The sequence below is a fragment of the Diorhabda carinulata genome, chromosome 5 (genome assembly GCF_026250575.1).
Source record: "Diorhabda carinulata isolate Delta chromosome 5, icDioCari1.1, whole genome shotgun sequence".
Taxonomy (NCBI): domain Eukaryota; kingdom Metazoa; phylum Arthropoda; class Insecta; order Coleoptera; family Chrysomelidae; genus Diorhabda; species Diorhabda carinulata.
Window position 1 is genome coordinate 19,312,657 of NC_079464.1, and position 18,481 is coordinate 19,331,137.

The following is an 18,481-nucleotide window of genomic DNA, read 5'->3' on the forward strand; positions in this document are numbered from 1 at the left end:
ACCAACTGATTTGGAATCAAGATCATGTTCACTTGCATTCTGAAACTGAATGAAGTGATCGGGTCATTGTAGTGCGAGAGTAGTCTTAGTATAGGACTTTTCGGAAATTATATTCAGGTAGATCACCTATTAGCTGATTTAGGGTCCTAGCCCAGAATGTTTAGAACTAATGAGCTATTTTATCCTGAAATACCAAAAGTATAAAAAACGCGAACCTAATAACATATCAATTACGTTGCTCATGAGAATTAATGGTAAACGGTCATTTAGGGGGAATAAATACCTTTTAAGGTTGAAAAAACCATAGACAAATGAAAAAAGCCGTCAGCTAATCGCATTTACCCACTGGTCTACCAGGGTAGAAAGGATCATAACATATGACAACGATCCGATTAACTCGATCAGAACAGCAATGACTGTGATCCGGCAGATCATGATCGGGTTAACCCGATTATAGTTTCCGAAAAATCCTTATGCCAGTGGGTAAATGTGATCAGATGATGGTTTGCTTCAATTATATTTGATTCTCCATCTATAATTAATTCTTAAAAGCGGTATAATTGTACTTTTTATTATTATATTTTATAGGTTGATTGTTTTCCACTGAACGCGATATTCAAATATTCTGATAAAAATCGCGTTCTGATTAGGGTTCGCAATCAGCTTATAGGTGATTTATCTGATCCAGATTTGACTTTCTGAAAAACTCTATAATAATAGAATATATGGTAATCTACCCTTAGCATTTTTTATATAGCGGTTCTGATTTGTAAATAAACGTATGAAAGTTTATTTTAAACTTAGTTTCACTAAAAACGGTTTTAATAGTGTTATAAGACAATAACAAAAATCTAGAAACGTGAAAAATACTACTCATTTAACTTTCATACAATTATTCGGATCGTATGTGAATAGTGTTGAGTGAAACCGGCTGTGATCTAACCAATCAGCAATCTACGGGGTGCCAACTTAAATTCAAATTATTTGTATTTCGAAAATAAAGTAAAAAAAAGGGATTTTAGTTGGAGCAAATTTTTAAATCAAATATTTGCCAGTTAAATGATAATGGAAATAATTTAATAATTTCAATTAAACTGCATCTTTTTAAATTTGGCACTTTACTGAATTTATGATTGGCTAATTTCATAAAACGCTTCAGCTGTTTTTAGTGCACTTGACATTTTTGACAATTTTTGTTGTATTGTTGATATTTGAAATGGATGAAAGTAAAGGTACACCAGAAAGTGATTTCAGTATAGAATGTTTTCAAAATTATGCAGCTCCTGAAGTTTTTATTCAGGGACTTGCAGGGATAGTGGATCAACAAGATGTTGAAACTATGATTAGAGCTCAAAAACAAATGTAAGTAATTGAGAGTTCATTACTTGTACAGCTTTTATTTACTAAGCTCATATTAACACTGGAGTACTAAACATCAATTTAGGTACCTTATTATTAAACCTTCGATATTGTGACTAACAGTATCTAAAAATCAATTAAGAGAGTTGTAAAGGAAACAAGAAGAACAAATAATTATCAATTTAACATTTTTATTGATGGGATATTAAAAACGTGCACATTTTGTGCCGAATATTACAAAAGTAAATATGTAAATAAATGCTACATAAAAAATTCAATTGAAAATGGCTTAGAGAACACAAAAATTATCTCTTATCTTCATCAAGTGATGTTCTTGGAGACTTTCGCTTTCTCTTCTTTCCAGAATCTTGTTTTTTTTTCACTCCGATTTCAATTTCCTTGATTAGTTCAGCGACTTCCTGAGTTTCAAATCAATCTGTTCCTCAAAATGACGAACACATTTTACTTGTAATACTAAAGCTTCGTCGAACAGACGATGTAAGTTTTATTTAGACTTACCTGGTTAAAATCCTTGGAGTTCAATGGCCCTTGCTCCTAGTTGGTTCAAAGGGCACTGAGCTGGGGAAAGCACTGCTATAGCCTGAATTTCCTAACCTCAACCACAAAGGTTATACCATAAATTGTTCGGCACAGGTAGTCGAACCGATAAAGATTTAGTATTCCAGGATTGATAAAAAAATTTGTATATAATTCTTTTCTGAACCGATCATTCCCAACAATAAGTCTGCAATTTGTAAAATTTGAGTACTTTCGTAGTAACCAATAAGATATTTCAATAGTTACTTGTATGTTTAATTTAAGGTTACAACGTTTTGAAAAAACTAATGAAATGTTAACAAATTGCAATGCATTGAGTATTTCGAGGCTGAAAACAGTAGGACCAGAATTTAAAAAACATATTCAACTTCTTTCGGAAACTAAAAAAGATCTAGATTACATATTTAAGAAAATTAGGGTGATTAAGACAAAACTTTCCTCACAATATCCAGAAGCTTTTGCAGAGGCAGTAAGAAGCAGTTTTGCAGAAGAATGCGAAGAAGATGAAAACGAACATGAAAATAAACAAAAATTAGACAATAACAGAAGAAGTTTACATATTAAATCTGAGAATGTACAATCACAATTTGATGCAAGTAGAAGAGCCTCTGAATAAATTAATTATAGGAATATTCATTTAAATTTATATTTATTATTATTTTTATAATTATTTTTGTTATTTGTTGATTTTAACATTGAGAGAAGATAATAAACTGATATAACCAAGAGTATTTTTATTAATTGTAGTGTTTGGAAAATAGCATTTGAGAGTATTACACCTTTACTCTATATATAAGATCTTTTAGAATCACTAAACATGTGGTAGGTCACTATTTTGTAATGAAAATAACTTTGTGGCTTGTACACAGCCACACGCCATCTAACGACGCCGGTCATATTTTAATGTAATAGAAAATATGAACAATTGTGGGTGTGTCAATCTATTATTGAGTAACTATTTTACTAGATGTTTCTGAAAGAGCAGTCAAGGTCATCTATTGTGTTGCTCACTTCTGGTTCGAGGTCGTCTACTGTCTTGCTCATCTCTGGTTAAAGGTCATCTGCTGTCTCCCTTAAGGTCATCTGTTATGTCGCTCATCTCTGGGTCGAGGTCTTTGGCTGACTTGCTCAAATGCCATTATGCCTACTCAGTGTCAAATGCTTTAGTTAAGTGCAAGGAGTTATCCGGATTTTTACTGGGTTTTCATGGATTCGCAGATATTTTCGGGGAAATAGTGTGTGAATGGGAGAAATTAATATAAATAAATGAAAAATTGTTATAGTTTATTAATAACGTTTGTACATAAAATGAATTTATATAAAATATTGGCATTATGTACTGTGTATAGTGTTCAATGTAAAGTTAAAATATATAAACGTGGTAAAAATAATGTTTAAAATATTTAGTAACATTAATATATAACATTAAAAGCAACAAATCGATAGCGTAAAATATAAGCACTTTATTTTACAATAATAAATATAAATCTAAATCAATTTTATATTGGACGTGCCAAATTCATCACTATTTTTAATAATCAATTCTTAATACAAAATTTTTAATAATTCAAAAGTGATTTTCAAAATTTTCACTTTGTTCGTTTCAAAAAAAATTTAAAAAACCATAAAATATCAATAGCAGTATATCAATTTTTTTTTTAATATGAAAATAAGTGACATTTCACCTAATAGGGCATAATTGGTAATTGGAATTTCAAATTTTGATTAATAGTTAATTAAACAATTAATTTTAATTATGTCTGGTAAACTTAAACGAACAATATTTTCATTTTCTTTTATTCTGTGGACATTTCTAAGGTAAGAAACTAAATACACAAAAAAGAATCAAATTAACTAGTTAACGTTACCAGGACAAGCCATTGAGAGGAAATTAAAAGGGAAATATCTGGGACTCACACTAGACAGTAAACTTCTATGGAACAAACACGAAAAGGAGATGCAGCCAACATTGCAGAAAAAAATTGGGGTTGTATGTACAGGGCAGTAGTTTCGAGTACTAGAACTAGTCTGAACACCAGAAGGAACAATCTCTCCAAGGTACAAAGACTTGTTTGCTCGTGTGCAATTGGAGCCTTGAAATCATCCCCAACATCTGCATTAGAAGTGATTTTAAATCTCCTCACCTTTAGATTCGTAAGATAAGGTACCCTAGATGGAAAATACCCTCTAGGATACCCTTGTACTTGTCGTAGGACAGTATAGCAAAAGTATCAGCATTAAAACAAATGGAATAAAGAAAACTCCAATGGAAGACAAGTTTTACTGACCATACAACAACAGGATTCTTATAAATAAATGTCCTAGATAGCTAGGACGACCTCCACTTCTGTTGTGGGACAGTATACTAGATATATGGGCGTTGAAAGTATTGGAATCAAGAAAATTCCAGTGAAGTATAAGATTTATTATGCATATAACAAGATTTGTAAGACAAGGTGCCCTAGATGGGAAATACCTTTTGTGGTAAGACAGTTTAGCAAAGGTATCTGTATTAAACCAAATGAAATCAGGAAATTTCCAACGGGGCACCAGATTTCCTAATTTAAGAGTTCTAACAAGACATTATCATCTAATTTGACATTACAGAAACTCAATCTGGTGAAAAAAAGATACTCCAGATTTTGTAAGCTGGAGAGGAAACGTCCATATATTTAATGCTGCTACCAAATGCTAGATAAAACAGAAAGAATTAATCAAACCTCAGGAATCAGGAACAAAGAACTACAGTTTCAAATATAGTATTTGGAAGCTGAGTAGAGAAGAGGACCCGATATATTCATCAGGTCTTAGTGGATATTCATCTAAATCAAGCATACATACATTGATAATTTTTCGGTTTTATTAATAACTGTAGTTGTAGAGAGTCATTTTCCTGGATTAGTGACACTAAAATGAGTCTTTACTAGGCACTTTGACACTATGAAGCGGAAGGAAGTACTAGGCTTGCAAAAAGTAGGACTTGAGGAAAAGTTACCAAAGAAGACAGTTATTACTAACAATGAAATTGTTGAAAGAAGCTATTGAGGCAAGTGATAGAAACTAAAAATTAAAATACCTATATGAATAAACATGATATCCAGAGCGACTTGGACAAGAAACAAAAAGATAATAACATTCACAAAACACTAAATCTAAAAGATATTTGGGGTAATCACTGGATATAGTACAATACTCCAGAAATGGGGAATGACAATGGATAATTATTTTAAAGAGTGTAACGGAGAAGAAGAGACGATCGAACATCTGCCTTGATGGGAATATGACATCAAAGATGCAGTAGATTGTTTCGAAAAAAATAGCAGAATTAGAAGAAGTGAAAAAACTGTTTCTAGATTTGAAATGCTTAAAAATAAGCTAAGATAGTTAAGTAGTTAGCTAAGTTTCCAAATTGTGAAAAATAAAGGGTACCACAATGATCCTCGAGGTGAATCACGACCAATATAGATCGAGGTTATTATTACTAAGATAACTCCACCTCAGTTTGAAAAAATTATACCGTGTGATGTCAAAATTTACGAATACAGTTTTGAAATATGTCCAATATCGAACATTTTTTTAAACATCACAATTTTTTTACCTCAACCTCAAGTTTTCGTTATTCATATACAATTCGTAACAAACCCTATAAAATACGGTGTGCATCTTCATAGTATGAATTTAACTCGACCCATAACGAAATACTGACGATATTATTTACAAAAATCGACATAATGTAAAACAATGTCATTAAAAGCAATGCCAAAAGTCAATATTAGTTGATTAGATTCTGGCATTAGACATTATTAAAAAATTTAAAAACCAACAGCAAACCTTCTCGTTTTCAAAAAATTATTTTAATCCTACTAGTTGGTTGATAGAAGTAGAATCTGATCCTTGGAGCCTTCTTTAAGTCGTTATACCCGGCTTGAAGGACCAGATAATGTAATTGTTATTAATCATATATATATATATATATATATATATATATATATATATATATATATATATATATATATATATATATATGTATATATATTAATATTTTGAAATCACGTTTACTGCCACACACAATTAAACTAATTGGTAATTTGAGCCTTCCAAAAATCACTGATTCATATCGGGCTTTAAATACCAGACTATCATCAATGATACCAGGACCTAAGAGACTGAATAATACCATCGACAACCATAACTTTGAGATAATTGAAGAATTTAGACAACTTGGAACTACAATAGTGGATCACAAGGAATAAAAGGATACAAGATGTGAAATGATGAGAACGAAAGTGACTTAATGTGAAATTATTATTTTTTTTTAATTGACGAAGAATTGTAGATAGTAAATGGTGATGGTTTTGGAGCCTTGCATAGTAGAAATAAGTCAGTGTTTGAATTTTTGGGTTTGTAACTTCCCTAAATTTTGAATTAGGTCACTATTGTTTTCAGTGTTAAGATATTCCTTCACCTTATTGTGAAACATGGACCATAATAGACCGTGAACCTTAGAAAGAGAAGTCTTAGGAAAAATCTTTTGCGCCAACGCTTGAGGAAGAGAATTCCATCGAAACTCAAGACTTCCTGACCATAAAAAAGAAAACAATATTTATATGCAAATATGTTCTAAATGAGAAAAAACGCCTTGTGCGACTTATATAGCATGAAAATAAATAGAAACCAGAGTATTACAATAAGATGCAAGACTTCTTAACCAAAAAATAATAAGATTTGTATGAAAGTATGTCCTTCCTAAATGGGAAAAATCCACTTTTCTTCCAAGACTATTATTTGCAGAGAGTATTGCTTTATTAGAATTCTATGAAGCATTCAATGCTCTACATCATCTTGTCGGACGAAAAAAATGATTGAAGAAATTGCATAACAAAGCAAAAGCATCGGAACTGTCAAATATAGATCCCGACAAATCTAATCCGAAGAAAATAAAATTTTTACCCAATACAAACAACTGGATTCGAGCCTTGAGTATTTATACTGGGTGATACAAGAAACTAATGATCTAAGAAAAAATCCTCGGGGCCATTTTGGAGCGACGTATATATATATATATATATATATATATATATATATATATATATATATATATATATATATATATCTACACAATGAGAAGGTCTACTGAAGGGATAAAAATAATTGTTAATTGACACATTTCCATTAAAGGCACTGATTTAAATAATCTAGGACCATCCACCAGTCAATTTATGGAACAACTCTACGTTAAGCGTTTGACTGGCATCTTTAGATCTGGTCGATAAGAAAATATAACCGCCGATAAATTCGTGTATGACTTTACAATCGGCGGACAAACAACTAAAAACGATATTTTCTTCTTCGAATTGCACCATCATATGTTTGTTTTCCCAATTGACGTTCCATGCTTTCATGGTATTGAATCTCCAAGTTTTTTGATGATCGCCGGTATTTATGTCCATTTTCATTATGCGGTTGTAACCGACACCTAATAATTCTTCTTTTTTGGAATTCATGAATTTTACGACGAATAGACTGACGCCGTAGTCGGGAAGAAGTTGCCAGGCTTTGATGTAATTCATCTTGGCGTCTATCAGGCTCAGATCTTTGACGTTCGCGTGAGCTTCTAGTATCCTCTGAGTTAACTAAATAAAAGAAAAATCGATATTAGTATTGTTTATTTAATTTGATGATCTTCTTACTTTTGCTTTTGATTTTTTTAAATATTTCGGAGCGATATAATCTTCCAATTGTAAATCTAGGTTGTTTGGATTGATGACGGGTTGTATGGAAGGTTTCTGTAGATGCAAGAAGTCTAGAATTGTCTTTTTTTCCGTTTCATACGAACTGTCTGCCAATGATCTACCTTTTGCTGCTAATCTGCAGCATGCCATCCATCTAGCATATTGAGTTTCCTATAAAAAGCACCACAATGAAATTCCAAATTACATTATTATCGTAGAGACTGTTCACATATTATGTTAAAGTTGAAAAAAGAATATTTTGAAAAATAAACCACCACTTCACTTTAGCGAACCAAGTGGTTTCATTGTCAAAAACAATAAACAGACTTCCAAGCAGTATATATGTGTCCATGCTCCAACTGAAGAAGTCTCAAAGAAGGGATTCTTTGATAAACTGGAAGAAGTTTATGATAGATCCCCACCAGCATGATGTGAAAACCATTCTGGGTGGCATGAATGCAAAGGTTAACCGGTTTATAAAACTTCAATAGCGATCGAAAGCCAACATGAAGAATTAAATGATAACGAGAAGCGGTTAATTGACTTTGCAGTCAGCAAGTACTTAACTATTGCCAGCACTTACTTCCCCCACAAAGACATTCACATTCGAAACCAGATTGATGACATTCTGATAGGCATGGGTCATATATGCGAGATTTGAGAAGCTACCGAGGGGTCAAGGAACCACTTGGTGGTTCAAATGAAGTACCAGAGCCACTAAGTCAGAAGTCCAATGGACGAAAGCTAGAAAATGACCCGGATACTAGAGCAGCTTTTAGCGAGAGTGCGCAAAGGTTGTTAGAAGCGGAGAAGGCCAGAAGTGATGAAAGCATCGAAGATGAAAGAGGAGCTGTGAAGCTGCTGAAGAAACTGTGGCATACTAGGAAATACGGTAAGGAAGAAGATGCTTCAAAGGCAAACAAGAGTCAACAAACAGGAATTTGTGAGGACCAGAACAGCGGTATCCCATGTGTGTAGGATACAAACAAAGTAAAGGAAAGCTATGGTCGCGAGGGATAAAAATAAAAGAAATATGTACAGCCGAATCCGGGAGGAGAAGGTAGGATTCCAAGCAAGAAGGTACAATATACCATGAGATTTTAGTGCCTGTTTAGTATGTATCAAGCTATGGTGAAGTTTATTTTCTTTGATAGTACTTCTTTTACCAAAAACAAGATACACCACCACTGCGACTTCCTTACATATCCCTTCATCTCAGGAAGCACGTAATGACACTAGATCCAGCAGAAACTGATTATTACAGATTGTGCAACAAAAAGAAAGGAGCTTTGGTCCACCTGGTCCACTATTATTACCCAACGCCAAAAAATCTTTTGAAAAGAATCTTGGAGAAACGAAAATCTTAAGTCCTTGAAGTAATCACAGATGTTGGAGTTACAACCCTGTTTCTATGTTCAAGCTTCCTTAGTTGTCTTTCTACTAATATTAGATTATAACTATAAAAAGTGCTAAGTGGATCAGAAACTCAACCTCCTTGGAGCAATTCCCAATACTCAATAAAATTCTGGAGGTAAAGGTGAACTGTAGATGTTGGTAGTACCTATTCTAATAAGGCTAGTTTAATATCTTTGTGTATTTAAAATGGTCGGTGCATTTGAACTACTTTCTGTTTTTCATTCATTCAAGTATCTCTCCAATTATTTTCGATCTTCTATTTTTTTGTAGGAAACTTTCGATACTGATTAGATTCAAAAATTGTATGATTACAACTACTTCGATTTCCTTACAGGTTGGCTCCCAATTGAGAATGGGTTCTGCAGTAATGCGAGCTGTAGATGGTGGCAAGAACAACTCTGATAAGTAGAGTTTACTATCTAGTCAAATAGTCGGTACATTTGAACTACTTTCTGTTTTTCATTTATTCAAATTTTATTTAATTGATTCCAAACTTTTAACTAATTCTATTGGAACTTTTATACCAGTTAGAATCAAAAATTGTACGGTTTCAACTTCTCACTAGCTTTCTTACACTGAAGTTTGTAATAGGTTTGATATAAATACACAATGGATCTTGAAGTTTCTGTTTTGTATAATCTTGTTTACTATCAATGTTTGAGTTTATATTCTTCTATAGGGCTTCTTATATCAAAAACAAGCTATAACTCCACACTGACTTTGATACAGTGTACCGTTATCTTAAGTTTGCCAGGTTTATGATGTTCTTCATACAGTATGTACCCAAAGGATGCAAGTTTTTTTTACTTAAACATAAGTAGATGTTATTTTACATAACTTTAATGATGACATTTAGTCAGTACGTAAAACTTATGGTAGAAGTGAAAAATTTACATTTCAATTTATTCCATAGAGTCCAGTTTCAGTATCTATGTCTTTGTACCATATAAATGTCAAATTTATGGAAAATAAATAATTATAAAACCAAATAACTAAATGTAAATGATAATATAATTATTGTATCAATCTGTATATAAAAAGAAATTTATTGAATATACGATGAGTTGCAGCAAAACTACAGTAAACACTTGATTATTTCTAAATTTTTTTGATTTGAGTTTTTGATATACAGGGTGATAGTTTTGTTAAAATTTTTAAATTCATCATCGAAAGTCCTTATAGGGGACTTTTATTAATAAAAAAATGAAATGGGGTGAGATTATTCGTTTGGAATGTATATTTTTACTTACATCGTCGCATCTTATATACATTTCGGACATTCCTTCTGAACTTGGCACTTCTAATTTGATAACGTATTTATTCTGCATTATATTAACGTCGGGGGTGACTTCGCAACCCTTCAAATTGACGTTAAAAACTGGATTTTGCGTATTGAGCATATCTTCCCTGCTCTTGTACATGTATAGGTGCAGATCACGACATGTGAACCAATATTTTTTGTACGCTTTAAGTGTAAAACGTTTCGGTCTGAAAATTGATAATTTTTATTAATAATCGAAGTTGTTTGGTTTTTTTATTTCAAAATTTACTTTAAAAATCTAAGTTGGTCTCTCAATTCCGGCACTTGGGTGATGTCGTTAGAAAAAGTACTGATACTCGAACCTTCTAAGGTCGTTTGGAGGTTATTTAGAGCGGCGTCTATGTCATCTTCGACGGGGGAAGGAGTGCTTCCGTTGTCCAGATGAGGTTGAGGTTGGTTCGCTTGTAATTTCACTTGTAGCTGAGAGAGAAATTGAAAATATTTTATTTTATAAATATTTTTTTGGGGTTAGTTTTTACGAATTAACACATTTTTAAGATCTATACGAACCGCAATAAAATTTTGAAGATTTTTTTACATATTTTCATAAGAAGCATCCGAGCCAGTCCGGCGCTGCTTTTTATAAACATTACCGAGCGTATCTTTCACGTGATAGCAGATAAACGAATTGGGAAAATCTAGACCATTTATATCGAATATAAATTTCGAAATTATTTTGATAAAAACAAATTTAAAAGTTGACGACAATTATTTTCCGATTTTTGATTTATATTTTTTTTTGAGATTTTTTTAATAGAAATTAACCATAATTATCACATTTTTGAAATCTATACGAACCGCAATAAAATTTTGAAGATTTTTTTACATATTTTCATAAGAAGCATCCGAGCCAGTCCGATGCTGCTTTTTATAAACATTACCGAGCGTATCTGTCACGTGATAATATCTAGAAGCTTCTATAAATTTTAATGTTTAGCAGATAAACGAATTGGGAAAATCTAGACCATTTATATCGAATATAAATTTCGAAATTATTTTGATAAAAACAAATTTAAAAGTTGACGACAATTATTTTCCGATTTTTGATTTATATTTTTTTTTGAGATTTTTTTAATAGAAATTAACCATAATTATCACATTTTTGAAATCTATACGAACCGCAATAAAATTTTGAAGATTTTTTTACATATTTTCATAAGAAGCATCCGAGCCAGTCCGATGCTGCTTTTTATAAACATTACCGAGCGTATCTGTCACGTGATAATATCTAGAAGCTTCTATAAATTTTAATGTTTAGCAGATAAACGAATTGGGAAAATCTAGACCATTTATATCGAATATAAATTTCGAAATTATTTTGATAAAAACAAATTTAAAAGTTGACGACAATTATTTTCCGATTTTTGATTTATATTTTTTTTTGAGATTTTTTTAATAGAAATTAACCATAATTATCACATTTTTGAAATCTATACGAACCGCAATAAAATTTTGAAGATTTTTTTACATATTTTCATAAGAAGCATCCGAGCCAGTCCGATGCTGCTTTTTATAAACATTACCGAGCGTATCTGTCACGTGATAATATCTAGAAGCTTCTATAAATTTTAATGTTTAGCAGATAAACGAATTGGGAAAATCTAGACCATTTATATCGAATATAAATTTCGAAATTATTTTGATAAAAACAAATTTAAAAGTTGACGACAATTATTTTCCGATTTTTATTTGATTTATATTTTTTTTGAGGTTTTTTTAATAGAAATTAACCATAATTATCACATTTTTGAAATCTATACGAACCGCAATAAAATTTTGAAGATGTTTTTACATATTTTCATAAGAAGCATCCGAGCCAGTCCGATGCTGCTTTTTATAAACATTACCGAGCGTATCTGTCACGTGATAATATCTAGAAGCTTCTATAAATTTTAATGTTTAGCAGATAAACGAATTGGGAAAATCTAGACCATTTATATCGAATATAAATTACGAAATTATTTTGATAAAAACAAATTTAAAAGTTGACGACAATTATTTTCCGATTTTTGATTTATATTTTTTTTTGAGATTTTTTTAATAGAAATTAACCATAATTATCACATTTTTGAAATCTATACGAACCGCAATAAAATTTTGAAGATTTTTTTACATATTTTCATAAGAAGCATCCGAGCCAGTCCGATGCTGCTTTTTATAAACATTACCGAGCGTATCTGTCACGTGATAATATCTAGAAGCTTCTATAAATTTTAATGTTTAGCAGATAAACGAATTGGGAAAATCTAGACCATTTATATCGAATATAAATTTCGAAATTATTTTGATAAAAACAAATTTAAAAGTTGACGACAATTATTTTCCGATTTTTGATTTATATTTTTTTTTGAGATTTTTTTAATAGAAATTAACCATAATTATCACATTTTTGAAATCTATACGAACCGCAATAAAATTTTGAAGATTTTTTTACATATTTTCATAAGAAGCATCCGAGCCAGTCCGATGCTGCTTTTTATAAACATTACCGAGCGTATCTGTCACGTGATAATATCTAGAAGCTTCTATAAATTTTAATGTTTAGCAGATAAACGAATTGGGAAAATCTAGACCATTTATATCGAATATAAATTTCGAAATTATTTTGATAAAAACAAATTTAAAAGTTGACGACAATTATTTTCCGATTTTTGATTTATATTTTTTTTTGAGATTTTTTTAATAGAAATTAACCATAATTATCACATTTTTGAAATCTATACGAACCGCAATAAAATTTTGAAGATTTTTTTACATATTTTCATAAGAAGCATCCGAGCCAGTCCGATGCTGCTTTTTATAAACATTACCGAGCGTATCTGTCACGTGATAATATCTAGAAGCTTCTATAAATTTTAATGTTTAGCAGATAAACGAATTGGGAAAATCTAGACCATTTATATCGAATATAAATTTCGAAATTATTTTGATAAAAACAAATTTAAAAGTTGACGACAATTATTTTCCGATTTTTGATTTATATTTTTTTTTGAGATTTTTTTAATAGAAATTAACCATAATTATCACATTTTTGAAATCTATACGAACCGCAATAAAATTTTGAAGATTTTTTTACATATTTTCATAAGAAGCATCCGAGCCAGTCCGATGCTGCTTTTTATAAACATTACCGAGCGTATCTGTCACGTGATAATATCTAGAAGCTTCTATAAATTTTAATGTTTAGCAGATAAACGAATTGGGAAAATCTAGACCATTTATATCGAATATAAATTTCGAAATTATTTTGATAAAAACAAATTTAAAAGTTGACGACAATTATTTTCCGATTTTTATTTGATTTATATTTTTTTTGAGGTTTTTTTAATAGAAATTAACCATAATTATCACATTTTTGAAATCTATACGAACCGCAATAAAATTTTGAAGATGTTTTTACATATTTTCATAAGAAGCATCCGAGCCAGTCCGGCGCTGCTTTTTATTCACATTACCGAGCGTATCTGTCACGTGATAATATCTAGAAGCTTCTATAAATTTTAATGTTTAGCAGGTAAACGAATTGGGAAAATCTAGACCATTTAATCGAATATAAATTTCGAAAATATTTTGATAAAAACAAATTTTTAAGTAAACAACAATTATTTCCCGATTTTTATTTCATTTACAATTTTTTTGATTTTTTTTTACACAAATCACCAATAATTATTACATTTATTGAGATGTATACTAATCACAAGAAAATATAAATAGAATTTCCAATCTTTTCATTATATATGATTACGATAAGCATTTGAGCCAATCCGACGCTGCAGTTTGTTTACATTACCCAGCGAATGTCACGTAACAGTATCTAGAAACTTTTAGAAAGAATCCAAACGAATAAAAATAAGAAAAATGATCGTTATTACCTGTAATGCGGCAAACATAAGCATTTCTTCTTCCGTACAATCGATTTCTTCATTCAACAAATGCCATTTCGCCTGCTCGAAAATCTGATTTATCCTGATGGCGTCATATTTAGGATTCAAATCATAGAACGAAAAGAATTTGAATCTCAAACAAAGCGTGTCGTGCTCGCGGACTCCTTGTTCCATGATCGACAACGAAGAATCCAACCAACTGAGAATAACAATTGATATAATAGCAGAAGAAGATTTCGGAAAATAAAACATTCAAAATTATAACCTTACATTTAGGGCCATGCCGGCTCTGTCCGTTTGGTAACCAAAGGAAAATTTATGAGTGAAACTGCTTGTACATTCTATGTAAAGACAAATTTAATGTCTATCGAAGGAATTTCGGACTATTCAAGGTTTTGAGACAAGTTTGGGTTTAAAATTCGGGTTTAGTTCAAAATTGAGTGCTTCGACGACAGAAATTTTTGGTAAAATACTGGTGATAATTCTATGAACCCCTACGACGCCCTATTCAATAGTGACTGCCACCAAATGATCCGAGACTAAAAAAACGCTAATCAAAACTGAAAAACGACGAACATCCGCTTCCTTCGCGAACGTGGGTGGTTCATAAGGGCGTAAATCAAGTATTTTATCACGAACTTGATTGAATGAGGCCAGACACCGCGAAAAATTGACGTAGGACACCGAAACGAATCGCTATAGGCAACAGTGACTGCCACCAAATGATCCGAGACTAAAAAAACGCTAATCAAAAATGCAAAAAGACGATTACGGATTCTTTTACCGCCGTGGGTTGCTCAAAAAGAGTTCATTCCACGTGGAAATATGGTAAATCAAGTATTCTATCGCGAACAAGTGAATGAGCCCAGACATAGGTAGGGAAAAAGTCATCAACAATGCCAAAGTCCTCGGACATTTGACGGTGAAAGCTATTCGGATCGATTCTCTTTCGGAATCGATCCTAAAATGGTCGAAACGTCCGCAAAACGCTTTCCTTTTGGAACGTTTTACATGTGGGGAAATGATCAAGAGCTATCACGCCAAAATACCCACAGGAACGAGTTCCTGGTGGATAATTCCATCGTTGTAGAAACAAACATCGACAATGTTAAAGTCTTCAGATACTTTTTAGATTGCGGCGAAGACGGTGAACGTTATTAGGATCGAAGAGATATCACCAGATCTCAAACAGTATCCCTAGCTAATCATCGATTCCTCGGCAATCAATCGTAGAGTCAGTCGTCGATTTCTTGACAGCATGTTTCGTATTAGCTTTGTTGTTTTGCTTGTGATCGATCTGATCGTGTCTCGTTCTCAGTCGTCGCCATAATGTTTGTACAAGTCGTAAACATATTTAATGGCGACGGCTTCCGTCTAGTCTTTCACTTCCATTTTACTCTCATTCTCCCACTGATTACGTCGGTTGCTCGTAGCGAGTTTTTCTATGATATTTACGAGGTTTTCTACTTGGTAGCCCTCCTTGATACGTCTTCGAATCACCATTATAACCAAAACTCTAAACAACGTTCATAAACTTGTTCTCTTTTCGAATTGATCCTAAAACGTCGGTAAAACGTGTTTTTTTTAGAACGTTTTCCTTGTAAGAAATCCTTAAAGGGAAGATCAGGGATCAGATATCACCAGGTCTTATCTCCGGTGACGATGATTCGCGATCGATGACGTAAACGGTATCCCTAGCTAATAATCGATTCCTCGGCAATCGATCGTAGAGTCAGTCGCCGATTTCTTGTCTAACTGTGTCGTAGACTTTCTCTTTTGTTTATCGACTGTCAACCCGATCGTGGCTCATTTGATTTGGTCGTAAATACATTATGTGATGACGGCTTCCGTCCCGTACACTTTCACCATTATATCACGTGTCTCCTTAGTCGTTTTCCACAATTTTTATAAGAATTTGACGTTGATTCGGTGATACCGTCCGTAATGGATTTTTCAATGACAGCCACGACGTGAATGTCAAGTTATCGAATATTTTAGAACGCATCGTATATATTTAGAAATGGACAAACTTCCATCACGTTTAGTGCGAAATAGGCGCGTCGAAAATGAGGTCGAAATTTATTATTAACCGCAACTTTTCTTCATATTCAACATGTTACCGTAAAAGGACATTTATAACGTTAAAATTATTATTCATAATGTTTGAATTTGTGACACATTCGAAAGAGATTAAGTAAAAACGAATTTGTATTAAAGAAAAAAATCTTTTCGAAAAAATAAAAAAAACTTACGCTACATTCATTCGAGCTTTTTCTATAAGTGATTTTGGTCTAACGAGAGACTTCCTAGCCTCCGGATGAGGAGTTGGTGGACTGTGCGCCAAAGAGTTATCGAAAGATCCGTCGAGTTGTTCCAAACTAGCACTGTTAGGTATATGTCCCGAATAGTTCAAGGTGCCATTCATATCGAAACCATTCCTATTCCACGTACCCTAAATAATTAATTACTGAATAATGATGATGTTTAATCAATGTCAATGTTTAAAAAAATCGGAATAAAACCCGGCGAGAACGTTGACCTTGTCTTTACTCACTTAGAAGTCAGTCCTGGTCCATCGTCTTAAGTTGATACTGAACACACTGTTTACACCACCACTACACCAACACTGTCAATTCCACTGTTTGAGGCGCGTTTCAACCAAGTTATCGCCTTCGGATACTGAAGGTAAACTCAGTCCTTCAGTCTCTTAAGACGATGGTGTAATGTTAGTGTGTTCGGTATGAATATCACCAACGGTTTCAAAAATTTCCTTCAAGTTGTATGAGATTGTCTTCCAGTACTCCGAAGAAGATTTCTGTGCATTCAGAAATTTGTTTCCGGCTCTTTGATTCATCAGACTTTTGATGAAACGGGTATCGATTTCGTGACTCCACCATTTACCATTTCAATTTTCTGGAGACCAGAATTTCTATGTGCCCTTATAAGCTGGACATAGTTTTTCGTCGATAAGTTCTAAGTACCCCCTAAGAGGCGACACCACCTTCCTGATTACTGGAAAATTTGACAGCTGCCGCAGCGAATTTGTTTTTTTTCTGAGCTTTTGGTGTGAATTATGCTTACATTGCAGATATTTCTGTTTGAAAAATTGTGAATATATGACTTAGCCTTAGAGTCTCCTCCGTTTTCCACCCATTACTACAAATAGCTGTTCATGTTCCCAGTTATGTCTTGTACCCATATTTATAACAAACGGGTCCATATGGGTTAAGGAAATTAGGAGAGTCATCCCCTCAGTTGCACCTAACAGGTTGTAGCAGATGGGACACGTTCAAACTCTAAGGTTAGAACCTCTTCGAGGTTCTTGTCTTTTAGTGTAGCCGCTGCTGTCCAAAGTTCTTCTGTTTACAGTTTTTATCGCTGCACAAAGATTCGGGGGTTTCACTTTTAGGATAGCCCCCATTTATAGATTGGGCGTGGTCTCAAGTTTTTTGTTTTACCGGCCATTCTTCTGTCGCATTTCACTAGAGAAACTTAATTCCGTTTTAAAGATTGAAAGAGCTCTCATAGACAATTTTCTCTTCTCGATAAAGAATACCGTAAGAATCTTAATGGGGTTAACCCTCGAAGATACGGATTAAGAGCTTTTTAAATCTTCATAGTCCATAGTGGACCACTGGTCGGCCAAAAGAAAGAACTGATAGGCCCTTCGTATCTCACTTAAAGTACCAAAGAACGAGGTCTTTTGAAAAGTAGATTTGGCGCTTTGGCTTGTACCTAATCAGCCGAAGAGGGAGAAACTGCGATTGCTTGGTTCCATTGCCAGAAACCTCCCGATTCAACCGTCTACAGATCCGATCATCCCTCCGACTGGAGCCATCTTATTCCATGGTAATAGATCCGTGGGTTCTACGTTTCTTAACAGGCTTTACCTGGACCTCCGGGTTGGAAGCCCTAGTTGGAGGAGGATTGGATATCGAGGAAACCTTAGAATCCGGGGTCGTTAAGCACTGAATCCTTTCAATAACTTCAACACCATTGATGTTACGGCGTTTGAGCCGTAACTCGTCGAAAGCCCCAGTAAGAAGTTCTACATCGGTGGAAACCGATGCTTTGAGAATAGTGGGTTCCGTGGTTCCTGTTTGCTTAATACCGCGGAATTTCGACATTGTTCGCGATTCCTGATTAGAGCTCGGGTATCACTCAATTCTCGGCACGATTGCACAGGCCTTCCTCCTCATGAACACGTTGAC

The 18,481-nt window shown here is 33.1% G+C and overlaps 2 protein-coding genes across 2 annotated transcripts in view; one reads left to right on the forward strand and one right to left on the reverse strand.

Annotated features, from left to right (window-relative positions):
- The first annotated feature begins 998 nt into the window (after positions 1–998).
- On the forward strand, positions 999–2,639 carry LOC130893826 (kxDL motif-containing protein CG10681). The gene is made up of 2 exons (XM_057800232.1): positions 999–1,362; positions 2,182–2,639. The coding sequence occupies exons 1-2, from the start codon at positions 1,217–1,219 to the stop codon at positions 2,531–2,533; spliced, it is 498 nt and encodes a 165-aa protein (XP_057656215.1). The 5' UTR covers positions 999–1,216; the 3' UTR covers positions 2,534–2,639.
- Positions 2,640–3,184: 545 nt separating this feature from the next.
- LOC130893825 (unc-112-related protein-like) overlaps positions 3,185–18,481 on the reverse strand; it is a 42,372-nt gene continuing 27,075 nt past the window's right edge. The window contains exons 4-9 of the mRNA XM_057800231.1: positions 16,523–16,722; positions 14,259–14,469; positions 10,616–10,806; positions 10,316–10,553; positions 7,608–7,820; positions 3,185–7,550 (exon numbers count right to left, since the gene is read on the reverse strand). Of these exons, the coding sequence (XP_057656214.1) occupies positions 7,113–7,550; positions 7,608–7,820; positions 10,316–10,553; positions 10,616–10,806; positions 14,259–14,469; positions 16,523–16,722 (1,491 nt within the window). The 3' untranslated portion in view covers positions 3,185–7,112. The remainder of the gene's footprint in view (positions 7,551–7,607; positions 7,821–10,315; positions 10,554–10,615; positions 10,807–14,258; positions 14,470–16,522; positions 16,723–18,481) is intronic.

Excerpts from the sequence above, each read along its gene's own strand:
- LOC130893826 (XM_057800232.1), top strand. The coding sequence starts at position 1,217 with ATGGATGAAAGTAAAGGTACACCAGAAAGTGATTTCAGTATAGAATGT. Across the intron at positions 1,363-2,181 it reads ATTAGAGCTCAAAAACAAAT|GTTACAACGTTTTGAAAAAA; the intron begins GTAAGTAATTGA and ends GTTTAATTTAAG.